The 20,054-nt window shown below is 38.9% G+C and overlaps 1 protein-coding gene across 2 annotated transcripts in view; it reads right to left on the bottom strand.

The window, feature by feature from the left end:
* The window catches only part of PRKAA1 (protein kinase AMP-activated catalytic subunit alpha 1), a 34,594-nt gene that overhangs the window by 7,835 nt on the left and 6,705 nt on the right, over positions 1-20,054 (bottom strand). The window contains exons 2-6 of one of the 2 annotated variants that reach the window (XM_058169979.1): positions 13,088-13,229; positions 11,601-11,694; positions 7,600-7,744; positions 2,809-2,896; positions 690-914 (exon numbers count right to left, since the gene is read on the bottom strand). In XM_058169979.1, coding sequence (XP_058025962.1) covers positions 690-914; positions 2,809-2,896; positions 7,600-7,744; positions 11,601-11,660 — 518 coding nt within the window. In that variant the 5' untranslated portion in view covers positions 11,661-11,694; positions 13,088-13,229. Of the gene's footprint in view, positions 1-689; positions 915-2,731; positions 2,897-7,599; positions 7,745-11,600; positions 11,695-13,087; positions 13,230-20,054 lie in introns of those variants that run through there. The other variant, XM_058169978.1, reaches the window with a different exon arrangement.

The following is a 20,054-nucleotide window of genomic DNA, read 5'->3' as shown; positions in this document are numbered from 1 at the left end:
CTGCTCCTCCAAAAACTCCCAAACGGAATAAAAATTAGGTTTCCAAATTTTCAAACATTTGTGGGGACCTTGAAACAAATGAAACAAGTTTCATTACCAAACTAAATAACATCATCAACTGGAAAGACTCTGCAGTTCAACCCTCAGCACTCTCTTCTATAAGTTTCAAATATTTTTACCACACCATTTTGGCCATGTGATTCTATGTTCTTCTAGGGCTACAAGTGTGCTATCACATGGTTTGAGCAATGACTACTCCTGAATTTGGGGAATTCCATAACTAACTAACTAAGCATCCATCCATCCATTCATCTCATTCATTCATTCTTATGCCGCCCATATTCCCTATAAGGTGACTGGGCAGCTCATTCCAATCTTGGCTTATTTTATATATCTTAATTTAAATGAAGACCAATTTGGTTCAATCCATATGCAAAGACGTTATGCACTTAATTAAAATAAAGAAATAGATGTTTTCTATTCATATGCATCGTCAGGTCATGTAAAACAAACATGGCATCAGAGTATATTGGACTCAAGTTTTGATCCAACTTCCTTTTGATTCAACTCAGCCTAATCACAAAATGGCTTAATATGATATAACCACCAAGCCAATGTGAAGCCAACAATTGAATAAAACTTTTTAGAAGGTAATTTCCTCCCTGATGGAACCAGATGCTGTAAGATACCTTATATCTTTCACTGTTGCTCTCTTCATAGGATCCACCTGTAGCATATGTTTCAAGAGACTAATTACTGCTGAATTTAAGTACTGAGGCGTATAAAAGATACCATCGCATATCTTCTTAAAAAGAGTTGGCACATGATCATCATCAAAGGGAAGAGTTCCACATAATAAAGCATAGAGAATAACACCACTGCTCCAGATATCTACTTCTGGCCCTGCGTATAACCTGTAAAATGGAGATCATAATATTTTTTCCAAGTAAAAAACACAGCATAAGCAACCGTTACACTGGATTGTTAGCCTTTTAGCAATGTTTGTGAAAGGCTACATAAGCATTAATATTCATGCAGTTAACTCCTGATTTGTTATATAAAATAGACCAAACTGGTAAAGTGAGCTAAGCTCTATAGTTAGAAAGACGAAGGCCTTGATCTGCTTTGGGCAAATGTAATGGGCTGATTTAATACTGTCTCCTGATTTACACATTGGTGGCAAGATACAGCCTCTCCCCTTCTCTGAGCAACCTCCTTTCTATCTATTTATGCTTAATCTAGGATTAGTCAGTGTGTCTAAAGCAACAAAACCAAGCCCTCAAGTTTCAGAGAGTAGTTAAATGTAAGCTTTGATTACTTTAGCCCTCATTAGCATTATGCAGTGACTAATTTAGAATAAGAGGAATAGGAAATTTAAGGTAAAGATAAGACAGGAATCATCTCCCTCACATGGAGATGATGCCATACAAAACTTCTTGCCCACTCCTGACTTTATTAGCTGCAGTTAAAGCATAGATCACATTACCCTAAGGAACTGTTGTGAGGTTAAAAACAAAATATGCTCATGAACTCCTTGAATGAAGAGTGTTGTTCAAATGCAATTTATATTCAGCACTATAACATACAATCATAGAACTGCATTGTGTATAGAGTAATCTGGGTGCCCTGAAAGCATTTTCAAAGTACCAATAGTCTTTTATCAAATTGCACCTAAAAATTAAAACAGGAGTCTCCAACCCTAGCAACTTTAAGCCTGGAGGACTTCAACTCTCAGAATTCTCCAGCCAGCTTTGGGAATTCTGAAAGTTGAAGTCCTCCAGGCTTAAAGTTGCCAAGGTTGGAGACCCCTGAATTAAAATACCAGAAAGAAAACCTTAGACTCTGGAAAATGTTTTTCTGACAATATACATCATGCTATCATTATTCTGAGCCAAAAGGAAAACCAGTCTTGGGACCCTGTCAGACCGCAAGTATTTTTGTACTTTGATCAAAAGACAAGGAGTGTTTTGTCTTCTTCTAGGGTCAGGTATTTGTATGTAAAACATTTAAAATTAATATTGGCAAAAACGTATTAGACAAGTTAGAAATTTGTTTGCCTATCATAGTCCAACACAGAAGTGCCCTTTTCTGCCTCCTAAGACCCTTTCAAAGATACTGGGACATTGTGATTCTCCGTGACAGAATTATATTAATTATATTAATCATATTAAAACTTATTAACTGTATTCCAACTTTATTATTAAAATTTAAGTATAATTAAATGAAAAGAGAGTCTAAAGCAGATTCCAGCCCACCATTCAAAAGTTGCCCTCAGCCCATAAAATCCTGGGCATCGGTGACTCAACACAATGTGCACATGTCACAGCAACCTTAGACTTCTTGGCTCTTTCCACTCATCGCCTCCTCATGGCTTGAATGATGAGTTTGGAAGCTTTTAATTTGCATTTTTTAATAGTTTGCCATATTGTCCAGAGTAAAAATCATACTTAAGAATTATAGTTAATAAACGTTTAAACTCGAATTCAAAAAGTACAATCTGGTTTGTTTGAAACACAATGTCAAGTTAAAATTAAAACTCCAGAAGTCCTTCCGGTATTCAGGAGGAGAATAAAAATGAGGTACACATGAATTTGTTTTTGATAAGTCATGGTTTGATGTGACGTGTGATCACAATCATTATCTTGTGCACAGACACATTTAAGATAAAATCAAAAGAAGCCATCAAAGCCAGGAATTTCAAATTTCCAAACCTGGAAGTTTCTCAATCTACCTTGCAGCTTTAACACTGAAGAGCAGGGCTTTGATTTTGAGAATACATATATACATTTATCCAAGAAGAGAAACTACCTTCCTGAAATTACTTCTGGAGCAGCGTAGTTAGGAGAACCACAGCTTGTTCTTAAAAATTCTCCATCTGACATCATATTTGAGAGACCTGAAAATGCACAAGAGTTCAAATGAAGACCCACAAAAAAGATTAAGATATATTTAACTATCTCTCAGGGAGAATACATCATATCCTATTCAATGGCAGTACCACAGGCATGAATAAAATCAGAATGTAATTTTTTTTTAAAGAAAATGGTTCTCTAAATAAAAATGAATACTGCAAAACCTCTATAAAAATGTGACAAGAAAAAGAATTATGAAAGAGATAAAATGCCCACAAAGGACCAAGTTTTATTCTAACTAGCTATTATGCAAATACCCGGTAAGAAAAAATGCAGAAAGAAAATTATATTACTTTTTTTAAAAAAATCATATTTGTTTTATCAACTTTACTGACAGCTCAAAAATTTCCTTCAAATCAAGCATGACTCATGGGGAATTTGTGATTATACTGGTGAAACTTCTTTTTGGCAACAATAAGGAAATGGTTCAATTATGTCCTTCTAGAATGTTTGTTCAGCTTACAGACCTGTAATTTCCTGGAAATATGACATCTAAGTATAAACTGCTTCTTAGATTTTCAAGATCAATAAAGATTTGCTAGTTGCCGCTATCTAACAGCACTTAAATAAGATAAACTAACGAAGGCATTAAACCTTACAAAATGGAATCGTGCTTAGCGGAACTTTCATAATTTGAGAGTTAAGTATAGCCATCTAGAGTCATGCAGTTCAAGTGTGTGTGTGTGTGTGTGTGTGTGAGAGAGAGAGAGAGACAGAGAGAGAGACAGAGAGAGAGAGACAGAGAGTGAGAGACAGACAGAGAGAGACAGAGAGAGAGAGGGAGAAACAGAGACAGAGAGGGAGACAGAGAGGGAGACAGAGACAGAGACAGAGACAGAGTGGAGAAAGAATCCTTGCTCAACCTGATGCTTTTCAAATGTGTTGAGCTTCAAATCTTATAATCCCAATACAAAAAAAGGATTAGGGTTAGGGTTACTGGATGGTTTCCAGTGGATTTTCTATTGAATACATAGTAATATCAACTCAGAAACAGAAAGTTATGACATTAGTGACATTAGTTATTAATCAGTGGTGAAATCCAAATCTTTTTACTACTGGTTCTGTGGGCATGGCTTGGTGGGCGTGGTGTGGCTTGGTGAGAGTGGCAGGGGAAGATACTACAAAATCCCCATTCCCTCCCCACTCCTGGGGGAAGGATATTGTAAAATCTCCATTCCCATCCCACTCTGGGGCCAGCCAGAGGTGCTATTTTCTGGTTCTCGGAACTACTCAAAATCTCCGCTACCATTTCTCCAAAACCTGTTAGAACCTGCTGAATTTCACCCCTGATTTTAATCCAATTAAAAATCAAGAATTCAAAGAATATAGAATTTAGTAACAGTTCTGCTTTTCACATCTAATATTTCTTTTAATTAGACCATGTATATAGTTGCATTGTTGAATGCATGTTTTCAATCCAAAAATCACTTTGTATTTAATTTTAGATAAACCTGGACCCAGTGAAGCTGACCCATTAACAGTAAGAAAAGTATTAGCTTCCTGCAGTTGGTTCTTTTTATCCATGATCAATCCATTTTATCATCTATCAGCCTCCCTTAGTCCTTCATTCTCTCCCTTGTGGAATTCAGCTTGTAGGTTTCTTTCTACAAAGATTCATGGCCACACAAGACGTTTTTGTTTATTTTCCACATAAGTCGTGAAGAAAACTTTTCCCATATGGCACATGGAAGTGAGACAAAAGCTATCTCTGCTCAGAAAGACATATAAGAGCAATTGGAGCCAGGGCAATGGAATATTAGCAACTATAGTGACCAATCAAGGATTCAGTCTTGTCGGCTCCAGTCAAGAACTTACAATCCTGGTGGCTGTTTTGAGGGGGAGGCTGTGGTTTGATCTCTAGGCTAAATGCTTGATAAATGACTCATATTTATTGTCGGAAGTAAAAGAAAAACAATGAATACTTTGTGAAAATTTACTGAGATTTGGGTTTTGTTAAATGAAAGAGAGACTATGTTATCCACTGTGAACAGTAAACTTGCAAGTCAGCTTATCAAGTGTGACAGAAGGGGGGAAAAAACAAGGAATTTTTCTGCAAGCCCTTGCTTTTTATTCTGAAAAGTATGAGTGAGAGACAAAGAAGCTGAGGAAGAATAAAACTGATTAATTTGTTTTCAATTAAAATCATACAACACAGAAGGATATAAAAAGTTCTCTAAGATCTTTCCTTGCTAAACAATCATAGCAATGGCAATAGCACTTAAGACTTATATACCGCTTCACAGTGCTTTATAGCCCTCTCTAAGAGTCAGCATCTTGCCCTCAACAATCTGGATCCTCATTTTACCGACCTCGGAAGGATGGAAGCAGAGTGAACCTTGAGCCTGGTGAGTTTCCATATGTCAAATTGCAGGCAGCTGGCAGTCAGCAGAAGTAGCCTGCAGTACTGCATTCTAACCACTGTGCCACCATGGCTCTTATAGCAATTTTTTCTGTTTTAAAGGCAGTTCCTTACCCAGATATTTTGGTCTGTGGTTTCTGTGAGTGTCAGAGCCTGGTTCTATTTTCTTTATTTTTGGTTAAAAATTGTTTTTCCCTGCTGTAGCTCCACTGCTTTTGTGATCACTTTAAATCAATCTGGCTAATCAGATCATTTAGGTCTTTAGGTCTGTGCTTGGAAAAGCTCTGTTCATTATAATTTGAAAATGCCAGGAAACATCGTAAGCAACCTAGCTGGAATATTTATTTTCAAACCAGTCTAAGTCTACTACCTAGCCCCATGGTTCTCAGATTCCCCACCCCCCCAAAATGTGCCTGGGCACATTTCTCATCTTATCACTCTTAAATTCAAATTCTGAAATTTCATTGGGTCTTCACTTTGGCTAGGTTGAACTCTAATGTAGCTTTCCAGGTTGCTTAATTTTGTTTTACTGTTATGCCACCTGTCCTATCTACAACTGAAGATTAATACAAATGTTGCTTTTATCAATATTAGTTTTAATACATGGTATGTAATTTTATTCTATTTTATATCATTTTAGTTTTATTAATAATTATATGTTAATGGGGTTTTTTATTATAGTGTTCTCTGACCTAAATGTAAATAAAGTGGTAGGTTTTTAGTTTTTGTTTAGCTTTGATCAGAAACAGTATGCCCTGATCTAATCATTCTTAACTTTGTTAAGACTGAGTCATTCTTAACACTGTTCTGCTGGCCTCCCAAAATCTCTTTGAGATTTGGGTACTGATGGCATAGGCAAAGAATGCTCCCCCATTAAATAAGGGTGAGTATCGCCCACTCAACGGAGTGTAAAATCTCTATAATGTGTGAGTTAACAGACTTAAGAAGAAAACATTCACCAGCTCATAAAATAACTCTAAATCCATCTATCTTCCTCTGCTTGCTTGTGGCATGACGATGTGCATGCTCCTTTCTAATCTGAACATACGCCCCTGGTGCTATTCTGTCATTAAGTCTCTTTTGGCCTCCTGAAGTCAGAAAATAGCGGACAGGAAATAGTGCTACATTCTGCATCATCATCATCATTAAAAAAAAATCAAATGTGTGGCATGTAACTCTACCAAACCAAAGTAAAGTATTATTATTAAAACCAACTAAGAGAGATAGGTATAGCTATCACATATGCGATACAAAATCCAAAAATCCATTAGATGGCAATGAAAAGTAGACAAATCTAACTCCTTGGTGCTATCTATCATCATCCATGTAGCATTAACAATAGCATTTAGACTTACATACCCCTCTCTAAATGGTTTACAGAGTCTACATATTGCCCCCAACAATATGGGTCCTCATTTTGCCGACCTCGGAAGGATGGAAGGCTGAGTCAACCTTGAGCCGGTTAGAATTGAATTCCTGGCAATGAACACTGAGTTAGCCTGCAGTACTGCATTCTAACCACTGCACCACCACAGCTCTGTATCTGCAGGTTGGATATAATAACCTGATTTATAGAAAAACGATGCAGGGCTGATGTGTCCTTAGTGTTACTGCCAGGAAAAAAGATATGAAAAACACAAACATCAGTTTCCTTTGCTACCCTATATAAACATATAGAATACACTGGAGTGTTCAATGACAATCGCTAGAATATATTGGGTGTTTATTTCAAATGCAACTTGACATGGCTTAGGGCCAGAACCATCTTCAACCCATTGCATCAGCCCATCCCAGTCAGGCAAGTAAAGTATGTTGTAGACCCTTTAAAGAATTATTAAAGAATTCTGACCTTCTCTGCTGTTGCTCTTGCCCTGTGGAATATTCTCCCCCTGGAAGTGAAGCAGGCTCCCACTCTCCTTCCAAAAAAAAATTAAAACATGGTTCTGTACACTGCCTAGAATCCCTGTCTGAGGGAGATGGGCAGTTCAAAGATGCGGAAGATGATAGATAGATGATATAGATAGATAGATAGATAGATAGATAGATAGATAGATAGATAGATAGATAGATAGATAGATAGAGATGTAGATACAAGAGCAATTTGTCACAGTAGTACAAAGTGAGCATCTATTCAAGGTAAAAACCTGAACTTAAAAGCAAGAGTAACTGCTACTTTAAACCACATGGTTCCTAAATCGGCAAAGTAACGTTCAATACTAGAAATAAAAGACTTCTCTGTGGAGTTATGGACTTCAACATAGGTATTTGAATCTTAACAGCCAACAAACAAGCAAATTTGTTTGGCTTTAGGCTTTAAACGGAACCTACCAAAATCAGCAATCTTGGCGTTCATGTGTGCATCAAGTAGTACATTTTCAGGCTTCAAATCTCTATGGACCACCATGTGCCTATGACAATAATCCACACCAGAAAGAATTTGCTGGAACAGACGTCTACTCTCCTTTTCATCAAGCTAATTATTGGGGGGAGAAGGGGGGGAGAGAAGGGATGACACAAAAAATTTTTATAAAAAAAAACACACACATACACCACAAACAGTCTCAGCATGAATGTCAAAGAAGAATGTTTTCAGCATAACCAGAATGCCCAATGGGACTTTTAAAAGAGAGTGTATGTGGAAGAAAAGGGTAAGAAAAAAAAAGAATAAGTAAAATTGGGCAAAAGAAGGAAAGTAGTTTTTGATTTTAGCAGTTTTCACATGGTGAGTAAAAACAGTCAAGATGATAGCCACAGCTGTGACTGAACACTGCTCCCTCCTCAAGCCCTGCTCATAGACACATGTAAAAAATGGGCAGGGTTTCTACCACATACCGTATTTTTTGGATTATAAGATGTACCTGACTATAAGACACACCTAAATTTAGAAGAGGAAAACAACAAAAGCGTGCCCCATTTTTGGCCCTTTTTTTGCCCTTTTCTCGCCCTTTTCCAGTCTTTTTTCGGCCCATTTTCAAGGCTTTTTTTTGGCCCATTTTCAAGGCTTTTTTCAGCCCGTTTTGAGACTTTTTTGGCCTGTTTTCAAAGCTTTCTTCAGCCCGGTTTTGAGGCTTGCCTTGGAAAACGGGCCAAAAAGCCTTGAATAGGGCTAAAAAAGCCTCAAAAACGGGCTGAGAAAAGCTCCAAAAACAGGCCAAAAAAAGCCTGAAAAAGACCTGAAAAAGGCCCCAAAATGGGGTGTGTGGAGGCCAAAAAATGGCTGGCAGGTGGGTGGAGCTTCAGCAATATTTGGTCTATAAGACACACAGACATTTTCACCCCATTTTCGGAAACAAAAAAGTACATCTTATAGTCTGAAAAATACAGTAGTTGTGTCCAGTTTTGATTTTTTTTCTTTCTTTTTTTTTATTCTATGTATGATCATGTGTGTTAAAAACTGATACTCCAACAACAAAGTATGCAGGACTGGAGAGTGGTGGGATTAATAAATCACAATCAAGAAAATGTGACGACACTCACTTTGTTGAGAAATGAATATGTGAAGTGGTTTAAAAATCAACATTAAAAACTTAATTGAGTAAGAGTCTCTACAGAAACTATTCATGTTTCAGTAATATGGGTACATATTATTTTCTTATTAAAAATTAATGCAATATTACAATAATAGAAACATTAATCAATCTATTAATAACAGTGAAGACATTCAGTCGTTCTTTTTCCATTCTGGAATCTCACCATGTGAGAATTTGGCCCACCTCCATCCCCAAATCCCATAAAGCTTTTTTTTTTCTAATTTTGTCTAACCATAGCTATAATCCCTTAACAACCATGTTACTAACTTAACAACTGCAGTGGTTCACTTAACAACGGCCTCAAGAAATGTCGTAAAATAGGGCAAAAATTCACTTAAATGTCTTAAGTTAGCATCATTAATTTGGGACTCAATTATGATTGTAAATCAAGGGCTTCCTGTATTTTACTGGAAAGCTGGGAGATCTTTCTAAAATCTTGAGAATACAAGCTGGACCGCAATCTAAACTTAATGTTTCACGATTCTTACTAGGATATAACTTTCCACCCATTTCTACATTATTCTTAATTTGAAGAAAAGCAAAAAGCTGCAGCCTAACCAAATGACTAATCAGCACTAGGAATAAAACATCCACTTTTATACTCGCTTCTAAGGGAATTTAAGGAAATTGAACAACGAATGCCAAGAAATATGTTTACATAGGTTACTGCTGAGATGTAAATGGTTAATGATTAGAACTATTGATTGGAACACTTTCCAGAGACATTAAGATCTAGACCAGGAAGATCCATCGATAAGTGTGTGTCTGTGTGTGTATCCATCTCCATGTGTCTTTAGGTAGTCCTCAGGTTATGTTGGCAATTGGGACAGAAAGTTCAATGCTAAGTTATACACAATGAGTAGTCCAATCACATACATCACCATGCTTTATTATCATTTATTTATTATTTATTTTATTTATTAAACTTCTTTGCCACTCAACTTGCTGCTAGTGACCACATCACTTAGCAATGGCAATCCTAGCATTCCCTGTTATTGTCGTTAAGCAAGGACCAGGAAGGTCATTAAGCAAAGATATCAGCTAGCGTGGGACTATGTGGGAAGAGGCGCTGAAACTGCATCTCAGACAAGTGGGCTAGCAGGGAAGAGCTATGAGGGAGGGGGGGAACTACAGAGTATGCATTGGCAGGTAGATGCTGTTGGCAGGGCACTATAGGGTGCGGTCAGGCGTACATAGCATGGATGAGCAGATGCCATGGGCAAGCACTATGGAGTGCCGCCAGGTGCTACAGAATGCAGGTGGTACGGTGGACAGGCACTATGGAATACAAGGATCCCCATGTTAACCAGATGGCTTCTCTGGAGAAAAAGCAATAGAAGCCAGAATAACCTGTTATCTCCTGCTGGCTTCCCACTGGCTTTCTTGTGGGAAGCTGACAGGAAAGGTCAAAATCGCAGGACCACAGGATACTGCAATCATAATAATTGCGAGTGAACTGCCAAGAACCCAAATCGCAATCAAATGATTATAAGGATGTGGTAATGGCCACAAAATCGAGGACCAGTCTTAAGTCTCCCTGTTGTGTCTGCGCCCCCAGAGCCGGGCCTCCTGCCAGAAAGTGACTTGGAGCCAGGCCTGCTGCCAGAAAGTGACTTGGAAAGTGAGGGGGAAGGGCTGTCAGGACTTACCTCGGGAGCACAGGCTTCCCTGGCTCAGCTCCAGGAGCCAGAAGCAGGCCAGGTGGAAGAGATAATGAGGCTTCCGTCCCCTGACTCTTCCCCCTCCCAGGCCACACCTTCAGACCCAGCTGATAGCAATCAGGCTTGGTTGGATCCTAGGTTTTGTAGGCAGGAGAGGAGGGAACAACAGAAGCAGGGGTGGGGCAGGCCTAGAAGTGCTGAGTCATGGAGCCACACCCCACAGGATATAAAGGCAGTGAGCACTGCTATGTCTCTTCATAGCCGGCAAATCAACTGATTAACAAAGAGCTGAAGTGACTCACCAGCGTCAAGGGAGATATCAGAGAACTTGGCAGACATTCGCTATCCTGCTGCCAGAGCTGATAGTACCGGCTAATTAAGCCATCACTTGGACGGAGGCGAAGGAGGACAGAACACTCCCCCTTGTTCAGTGCCATCGTAACTCTGAACAGTCACTAAATGAGTGACTGTACCTCAAGGATTAGCTGTATATACATGTATGTAAGTGTGCTTTCCTTTAAATTATCAACTTTTGATACAAATTTGGAGAAAGTAAAACCAAGTATGCAAAGCTGGTGGGGCTGTGCCATGCATGCCAGTAGGAGCTGGTTTCAGAGGGATAATTTTCAGAAATGACCGTCTCTAGAAACATTTTAAAGTTTCAGTTCAACTTTTGTGGGTATCCAGATTCAAAATAATGGAAAACAGTATTTGCTAACTTATGGCAAGTTCAGAAGAATGTGGCAGTCCCTATAGCCTAAGTGTTCTGCAAGCAAGGAAGCATTTACTTGTTCACTCCTAAAAACTGTGCAATTGGGATTTTGTTCATATTATATAGAGCAGGGGTGTCCAAACTTGGTCCCTTTAAGACTTTTGGACTTCAACTCCCAGAGTTCCTCAGCCAGCTTTGCTGGCTGAGGGACTCTGGGAGTTGAAGTCCAAAAGTCTTAAAGGGACCAAGTTTGGACACCCCTGATATAGAGAGAAAATACCAACACCCACATGAACAAGTGATGTATAATAAGCACAATTTTTTACAAAGACTCTGGGGGCTTAATTGAACTTACTCTGTGTAACAGAACAATGCAAGGCTTCAAAATGAAAAGCTGACTTCCTTGGAGAAATTGGACTTCCTTACCTTTCCATTTTTGCAGATATAATCAAACAGTTCTCCTCCTGAAACATATTCCATCACCATAAAAATGTCAGACGGTGTGCTGATAACCTGGTATCTGAGAGACAGATTTAATTAATTTGCTAATATATATTCAGTATATGACATTAAACAAATCTTGAAAAACTACACACAGATGAGTAGCCCAATCACATACATGCTCAGCTAGAAGCAAGACTTGAGTTTGTTCCCTGATACAAAATGAAGTGTGGTTTTTTTAAAATCCTTCATGGCTCCTATTAACTAATAGTCATACCACATATGGTAACATTTTTACAGCAATTGCCATAGCAGCCTAACCATTACCCGGACTTAAAGCAATTCAGTAAAGACATCTTAGAAAAAGGATTCCCATTAGACTCAAACATTCCTCTCTCTATTATTACATTTTAAGGTAAAGCTGATAACAATAAGACAATTCATTTATGCTGCTTGACATGGAATTTGATCAGTTGACCATATTTAAAAACCTAATTTCACAAGAAAGGGAGAATCTTTACAAGCCCATTTAAGGTCACTGTATAACTGTACTTATTAGGAAAACCAGCAAACTGTAACGTGTGGAAGACCATGAGTTCAAGTCCCGCCTTAGCCAAGCTGGGTAACTTTGAGCTAGTCACTCTCTTTCAGCGCAATCCACCTCACAGGGTTGTTATTGTGGAGAAAATTGGAGGAGGATGTTTTGTTGGTCATCACCTTGAGTTACTCGTAAAAATAATAGAATCGGGATACAAATAAATAAAAAAATACATACCTATAGCTATTAGGTGACCCATCCCAAAATCTGATTCTCTTCTTCCTTACTTTCTCCACTGATCATAGATATATGTCTGCTGTCCACTATCCTTCAATTGTTCAACTGCTATTCTAAGGACTAAATCCCATAATAGGTGAGAAAAGCAAGATGACTAGGAGAAGCCTCTGCAATAACTCAACCGCTGCATTGCTAAAGACCTTTGTTCTCTAACCACAAAGGATAACCTTTCCTTTACTCAGATAACAATCACTGCATTTTCTCATCAGGCAAAACACAGACAAACAGTGGCTTGAGGCTCCTGAGGCAATTATTACCTACCATTAAGTCTCTACTGAAAGCAGGGGCAGTTTGTCATCCCACTTTTTGGCAAAAGGAACCCTCTCTCTTATTAGGTAAAAATATGTCATGCCTTCCTTGTTGCCATCAGATATATCACTTCTCAGGCACTGAGGAGTAACCATTCATTTTCATTACTGGGCTGGCTACCAATAATCCTTTATTGGACACTGAAGTCATCAGTTTCTCAACTCTCTCCAAATTATAAATGGTAGTCTACCATTATTGATTTATACCACAGTAAGCAAACAGGACTGTACCTGAAAAACAGGCTATATTTGTTTTATCTATTGAATAAGGACACTCAGTTTCTTGAGAAACACCCCAAATAAGAGAGCTTATTCTGAAAGAAACTCACAGTTTAATTATGTGTGGATGCCGAAAAAGTTTCAGGTTCTGAATCTCTCTACGTATTTTCCCCACAACGTCAAGACTCCGAATTTTCTGTCTATTCAAGATCTTCACTGCAACTTTGTGCCCCGTCAGTTCATGTTTGCCAACTGCAAGAAAGATAAACAAATATTAACAAATGCACACTGCATAAAGTCTTTGTTTGCTGAGCCAGGGGTCAGTGAATAAGCAAAAAAAAAATATGGCTGAATTCATACCCTACACAAGGGCAGAAACTATTATTTATCGACATCCGTGGTTAGATTGGGACAATAAGCTCAAAGAATCTACATTACGATTTTGTAACAATGTTTTATGACACAGCTCAAAGTCTTTCCCAGAAACTATTTTGTCAAGAAAACAACATGGGCACACTCGTATGGTCACTAGAAGTCAAGAGAGAAGTCATCTTGATCGAGAGAATGTTATTTGCCAGAGTAAGTGACCAGATTTAGGATTCTGAGAGATTATTGTGGGTGTGCAAAATATACCATTTTAGGGATAGAGTATTTCACATCCACAAACCAAATCCTGTTCTGGAAATCTGCAGGACCAGCATAGTCTGGGGGTGGGGGGGAATGAAAAATTCTGCCCCCAGAACTGTGTATGTTGCACATTCTGAACTTATAAGCGTTCTTTAAAAATGGCTACTAGGAGAAAGACATTAGTTCTTTCTAGGCTGATTGTGTAAATGAATTAAAAAAGATGACCTTGATAGAGATACACCACGTCCGTTACCAAAGCGACAAGGGAAAAATACTGTATGGCTTAAGTGCAAAATAAGAAGAAAATATGTGCAAGTGAATCGGGCAGACACCTCCCTAATTCACATTTCACTGGGAGGGGGAGAACACAAGGAACAGAATGAAAGAGTTAGACTTGCAAGAATGGTATCCAATCAATCCCACCAAAGGACTCAAATTACTTTTATTAATGTTGACTATAGATGCTTGCAAGCCTGATGTGTTTTATTCAGGGGTGAGCTTCAAAAAGTTTAGCAAGGGGTTCTGTGGCCGGTTGCTGCATGGGTGTGGCCATGGTAGGTGTGGCCTAGTCAGCCTCTTGCACCACGGCGGTGTGTGTATGTCATTTTTGCCCTCCCTGGGCTCTGGAGGTTTTTGTTGAGCCTCCGGGAGGGTGAAAACAAGGTCCTCTGGAGGCCGGAAACGAACCTGTTTCTAGCCCTTCAGAACTTCCAGTAGGTCTGTTTTTTGCCTTCCCCAAGCCTGTGTGCACCCTGCATTTACCTGCATCCAAAACGGGCCACATGGGGACTCCTGGGAGGGGCGGGGTGGAGTGGGAGGGGCCAGCCAGGAGTGGGATTTGGGGTTTCTCCGAACTGCACAGAATCTTAGCTAGAGGTTCTCCCGAACCCCTGCAAACCCTCAGCAGCCCACCCCTGGTTTTATTCCTTGTCTCGTACTTCCCCAATTCTCAAACTTGGTTTTTGTCTGAAGGTAGTGATGTGCTAAGAGACTTGTCATCTGTCCCTTGTCAGGAACAGATCACTCCTGATACCCTTAAGAGTTCTCTGTGGAAATTTTGGGCCTGTCTTTTTAGGGAAGGTTCTTGAGATGTGTGGTTTGCAGCTCTTGAAGAAAATACATTATTGAGGCACTTCCGAGTCAGTTTTGCACTGGGTTACAGCACTGAGACGGCATTACTTGTGCCTGTAGATAACCTACGGCCGATTTGGAATGGGTGTACTAGCCCTCCTTGATCAAAATATCCATCTGAACTGAAAAGTAGATTTTCATGGCTCACGGTATCCATCTGGAGGGCTGGGAATAAGGGCCACATTTTTACAATGGTTTTCTCTATAACGCTGATTCTGGGGTGGGGTGGGGGACTTTCCCATGGCCTTTATTTTGCAGGAGCCTCAGGGTTCCCACAAGTCTGCAAATAGGAATTTAACATCTATATGAAACTGCTAGGTGAGGTAATTTATTACAAAGGGCTAAGTACCTTCACTATGCTGATAATACTCAAATATATGTCTCTGTTCTGAACTATCCAAGTGATGGGACAAAGTTTTTGTACTGTGGGTGTGGGTGTGTCTGAATGGGAATAACAACCCTAATAGGATTTGACAGACTGTGATTTAGGGTTTTCCAGATCTAGAACTCTTTCACTAAACATGAAGTAACACTCACCCAGGCAGAGTTGGTGCATAATTTGGAAATCTTTCTAGGCTCACAGCTCCTACTTGAGAAATAGACAGGAGTCACAGGCAGAAAGGCTTTTGCAGAAATCCATTTTATGTGCTTAATCCTGGACTACCAGGCGCTACTTGTGATAAGACATGCCTTGGTCATTTCTCCATTGGATTCCTGTGTCTTGTTCTACACAGGACGGCCCTTAAAAAGCACTGGAAGATGTAGATGTTCAAGAATTCATAGACTGTACACCTTGGTATTTCCATGTAATGCCACTTGTATATAGCTTCATTGGTTCCCAGTAGGTTTCTGGGTTCAATTCAGAATGCTGTTTGTTACCTTTAAAGCTGGGTGGCTTATGGGATTGCATGTTGGTATGCTTATGAGCCATGGTGGCAAAGTAATTAAAGTTTGGTACTGCAGGCTTACCTCTTCCATCCTTCCGAGGAGGGTAAAATGAGGACTCAAATTGTTGGGGGCAATATGCTGACTCTGTAAACTGCTTAGAGGGGGTTGTAAAGCACTGTAAAGTGGTATATAAGACTGAGTGCTATTGCTATGCTCCAAGTCCCTTCCTTCTGTGAAACAGTATTATCAATAGGATCCAGGAAGTATTTCTGCACCTTCCCTGTGGAACACTCCCTACCTCCCACTCTTGAGATTCTAATGATCCCAATTCTGTTGGTCTGTTTGTGTCCTAAGACTGTTTTGCAAGTAATGAAATTATTTTAACAAATAAACTACCTTCTGGCAATGTTAGTCCACTGAAATACTTTACTAGGAGAGGAGAGAGAGCAGCATTGTATTCATTAATTGACAGTTCTCTCCTCAAAATCCAAAGTAATCAGATTATCATCATTTTCTCCATCAATTGTGTTAGGAAGCAGAATAGGGAAAAACAATGTAACAGATAAACCTTCCTTTAATCATTATTCACCTCACTGTGTCCAACCATCCATCTTAGGAGTTCTGGGACGGGGGTTAAGTGGGTGGGAGAGAGCAAATCACCTATCTGATTAGCTTAAGGACTCTATTTTCTTTTATGGAAAAGAATAATAATAAGTTTTTTAATTGGGGTTTTAACTTGTATTTATGTATATTTTACGTGGCTGTTAACCGCCCTGAGTCCCTCGGGAGATAGGGCGGTATATAAATATGATTAAATAAATAAATAATAAATAAATGAGTTAATTATTTCTATTTCTCCCTGCCCTTACTCTTTATAGTCTTTTCCACGGGTGTCAAACTCGATTGCATCACGTGAGGTACCGAGAAAAAAGTGACTTATGAACGTTTTTCACACTGACGGCCATTGCAGCATTTCCCTAGTCATATGATCAAAATTTGGATGTGTGGAAGTTGGCATGTTTTTATGATGGTTGGGGTATCATGGGGTCATCTGATCATCATCTGACAAGCAAACTCAATGGGGAAGCCACACTCACTTTAAAACCTTGTTACTAACTTAACAACAGCAGTGATTCAGTTAACAAGTGTTAACAAGAAATGTTCGTACAATGGGGCAAAACCCACTTAACAATTGTCTTGCTTAGCAACAGAAATTTTGGTCTCAATTGTGATCATAAGTCGAAGACTACTTGTGTATATTTATAGTATCTCTGCATGCAATAAATATTCCATACTTGATTCGGGTACGCTTTGTTAACAATGTACCATCAATAAATCTATCTACCAGTGGGAAGCTGAAACAAGCAATATAGAAGTTAAGAATCCCACATTCCCACATGATTTGCAATATTCAGACCGCATACAGATATTCAGAATTACAATTTTTATGAACAGCGTGACATAACACAGAAACAGGAACCAAAACTTCATCGAATACGTCTTTGAACTGCTCAGTTCTCCAGAACTCTAAACTGCAGCTTTAAAAACAAAAAAGAATCCAGTCTCCTACAAGTACAGTAATGCACAAATAGATGTCACTGCCTTTGAGCAGTACGTCTCAGGAATTCCTAAAGAATAAAAATGGGGTTGTCGATGAAAATGGGAGATTTGCCAAAACAATGGAAAACTTGCTGAAACGAAGAAAATAGCAAGCCTGCATACAGTAGTTTAGTCTAAGGCTATATATTTCAACCTGGAGACAGATATACCTGTTAGGACAAGAATACCTCAAAGAGAAATGAAGCCTCCTTGCTGTAATCCTGAAAAAAAATCAAACAAAAGCTCAATTTTTACAGTCTTAAAGGTAAAGGTAAAGGTTCCCCTCGCACATATGTGCTAGTTGTTCCCAATTCTAGGGGGTGGTGCTCATCTCCGTTCCAAAGCATGTGGCCGGCATGACTAAACGCCAAAGGCGCACGGGACGCTTTACCTTCCCACCAAAGGTGGGTCCCTATTTTTCTACTTGCATTTTTTTACATGCTTTCGAACTGCTAGGTTGGCAGAAGCTGGGACAAGTAATGGGAGTTCAGCGTGTTATGTGGCACTAGAGATTCGAACCGCTGAACTGCCAACCTTTCGATTGACAAGCTCAGCATCTTAGTCACTGAGCCACCGCGTCCCCATTTTACAGTCTTACCTTATTCTAATTATTGATCAGACCAAGCCGTATGTACTTTGTTTTTATATCTGACATCAAAGATGTGAATGACATTAGATAGTGGTTACAGCTAAAGACCATTTTAAGTTCTCCATAATAGGAAGGCTCTTTTCCCAAATAATTCCCTGTTAAAAGGGAAAGGTCACCCTGAAATTCCAGAAAATACAATAAGTTCTTCTGCTTTAATTAAAACAAATACAATATTATTTTCAGCCTCCAAGGCTTGCAGGGCATATGATCAGGACACGACCATATCACCAGACAAGATAGAGCTGAAATTTCCATCTGTTTTTCTTCCCCTCTTATGTATCTCAACAGATACATCAGGTTTAATATGCCTAATTTCTTTGTGGGTGCTGCATTTTTTTTTTATTTTGAGAAAAATAACAGATTGCCCAATTTCCACATTTTTAAACCAAACTTTCAAACAACATGATCAGGTAGGATTCTAGGGCCTGAAAAGACAGAATTGAGAACTGCATGTTCTGCAACCAACAGTGTAAATTATTTCCATTTTAAAATAATACCAAAGGACTGTAAATAGCAAGTAGCATAATGGTGCATGATATACGTCAATAATGAATAGATAGGGTCTTGGTGACATTAGTGATTAAAGCTGCAACTTAAATACAAGGAACTTCACAATGGCCGTACGGTAATGAATTTGAAGTGAATATTTTTCTTTCCCAATAAAGAAAGAAAAAAACAAAAATTACCTTTCTCTACTCAGGTTGCTTTTGGTCATTTGCCACGAAATCCTCCTCTTTTTGCCATTGGCAATTGCCTCACAGTTTTTCAAAGACAAAGTCATTAAGCTTTATTGCACCATTTTTCAAAGATTGCAAAAAAAAACAACAAAAAAAAACAATCAAGTCTATCAGCAGACTATAACAACAACAATTTAAAAAAAAATTCTCTTCTCTTCATTTAACAGTAGCAGTGATTTGCTTAACAACCATGGCAAAAAAGGTCATAAAATCATGCATGACTCACTTAACAACTGCAATGCTTAGCAATGGAAATTCTAATCCCAGCTGTGGTTGTACGTCAAGGACTCCCTATGCCAGTGTTGGCTAACCTTTTCTGGACTGAGTGCCCAAAGCAGCCGAACCCCCAGAATGCAATACATAAAATGCACCCTGCCCCCTGCATGTGCCCCGCGCATGCACGGCAGAGACTCAAAGACCAGCCAGCAGGAGGCGCACGTGCATGCACAGCAGAGCTGAACTGGGGCAATGGCTTGCGTGCCATCAGAGAGGGCGCTGTGTGCTACCTCTGGCACTTGTGCCATAGGCTCGCCACCACGGCCCTATGCTGTTCTTGAAGGATCATCTTGCCCCAATGAATGAGATTAGAAAATGCTACTTCTCCATAGTTAATGTATCATTTTATTTCATTAATAATGTTCATCAATATTTACTGTACTAATAATTCTCCCTTTAGAACCACCTGAGCAGCATATGTACACTTTAAATAATAATAAATAATCCAAATACATTCTTAAGTTTAGGTAGCTTGCCTTCATCACAAGTTCATCCAATGGCCATTAAGAATACAATAATAATTTTTTAAAAGGAGCTATCTTTCCGTTCATCAAAAGTTTCCTCTCTGCTGGGTATATCTCTTATCACAGCTGATCAATTGTTTATAAGCATGAATTACTCCCATGTTTACAAATGAGCAAACATTGCAAGTACAAGTGAAGTGGTTCTGAACAAAGTAAATCTCTATTAAGATGTGCTGAGCCCAAAGAAGATTTTAGATTTTGTAGACAGAATGACCACTGCCTGTCTTCGGCACGTATGGATTTATTTTAAATAAGGAAGGAATGTTATATTATTGCACTGGGTTCCCATTATCCTTGTCACACCTCATAAAACACAACAACAAAGCTGAGAATATGTTTAGCCTGGCAAATGTCCTGCATTACAAAGGAACATTTCAACAAAAGTTTAAAAGCTTTGCAGAAGAGACAGAAGAAAAAAACAGCAAAGTTAGAGCACAAATATTGTTTTTTATAACAAAGTCCAGGTGGAATCCAAATTAAGATACACAAAACACAAATTCCAGTCAAGAGTCTTGCTAAAAATAGATCTTGCACTCTTATGAAAAGAAAATATAGAGTCCAACTTATTAAAAAATGACACCAAAAGGAGCTCTGGCAATCAATCAATCAGATTAGTTAATTAGATGTTTTATGAAGAATCTGTGAA

This window comes from Ahaetulla prasina, chromosome 2 (genome assembly GCF_028640845.1).
Source record: "Ahaetulla prasina isolate Xishuangbanna chromosome 2, ASM2864084v1, whole genome shotgun sequence".
NCBI classification, from domain to species: domain Eukaryota; kingdom Metazoa; phylum Chordata; class Lepidosauria; order Squamata; family Colubridae; genus Ahaetulla; species Ahaetulla prasina.
The sequence above is the reverse complement of the archived record's forward strand: the minus strand, read 5'-3'. Positions and strand labels throughout refer to the sequence as shown.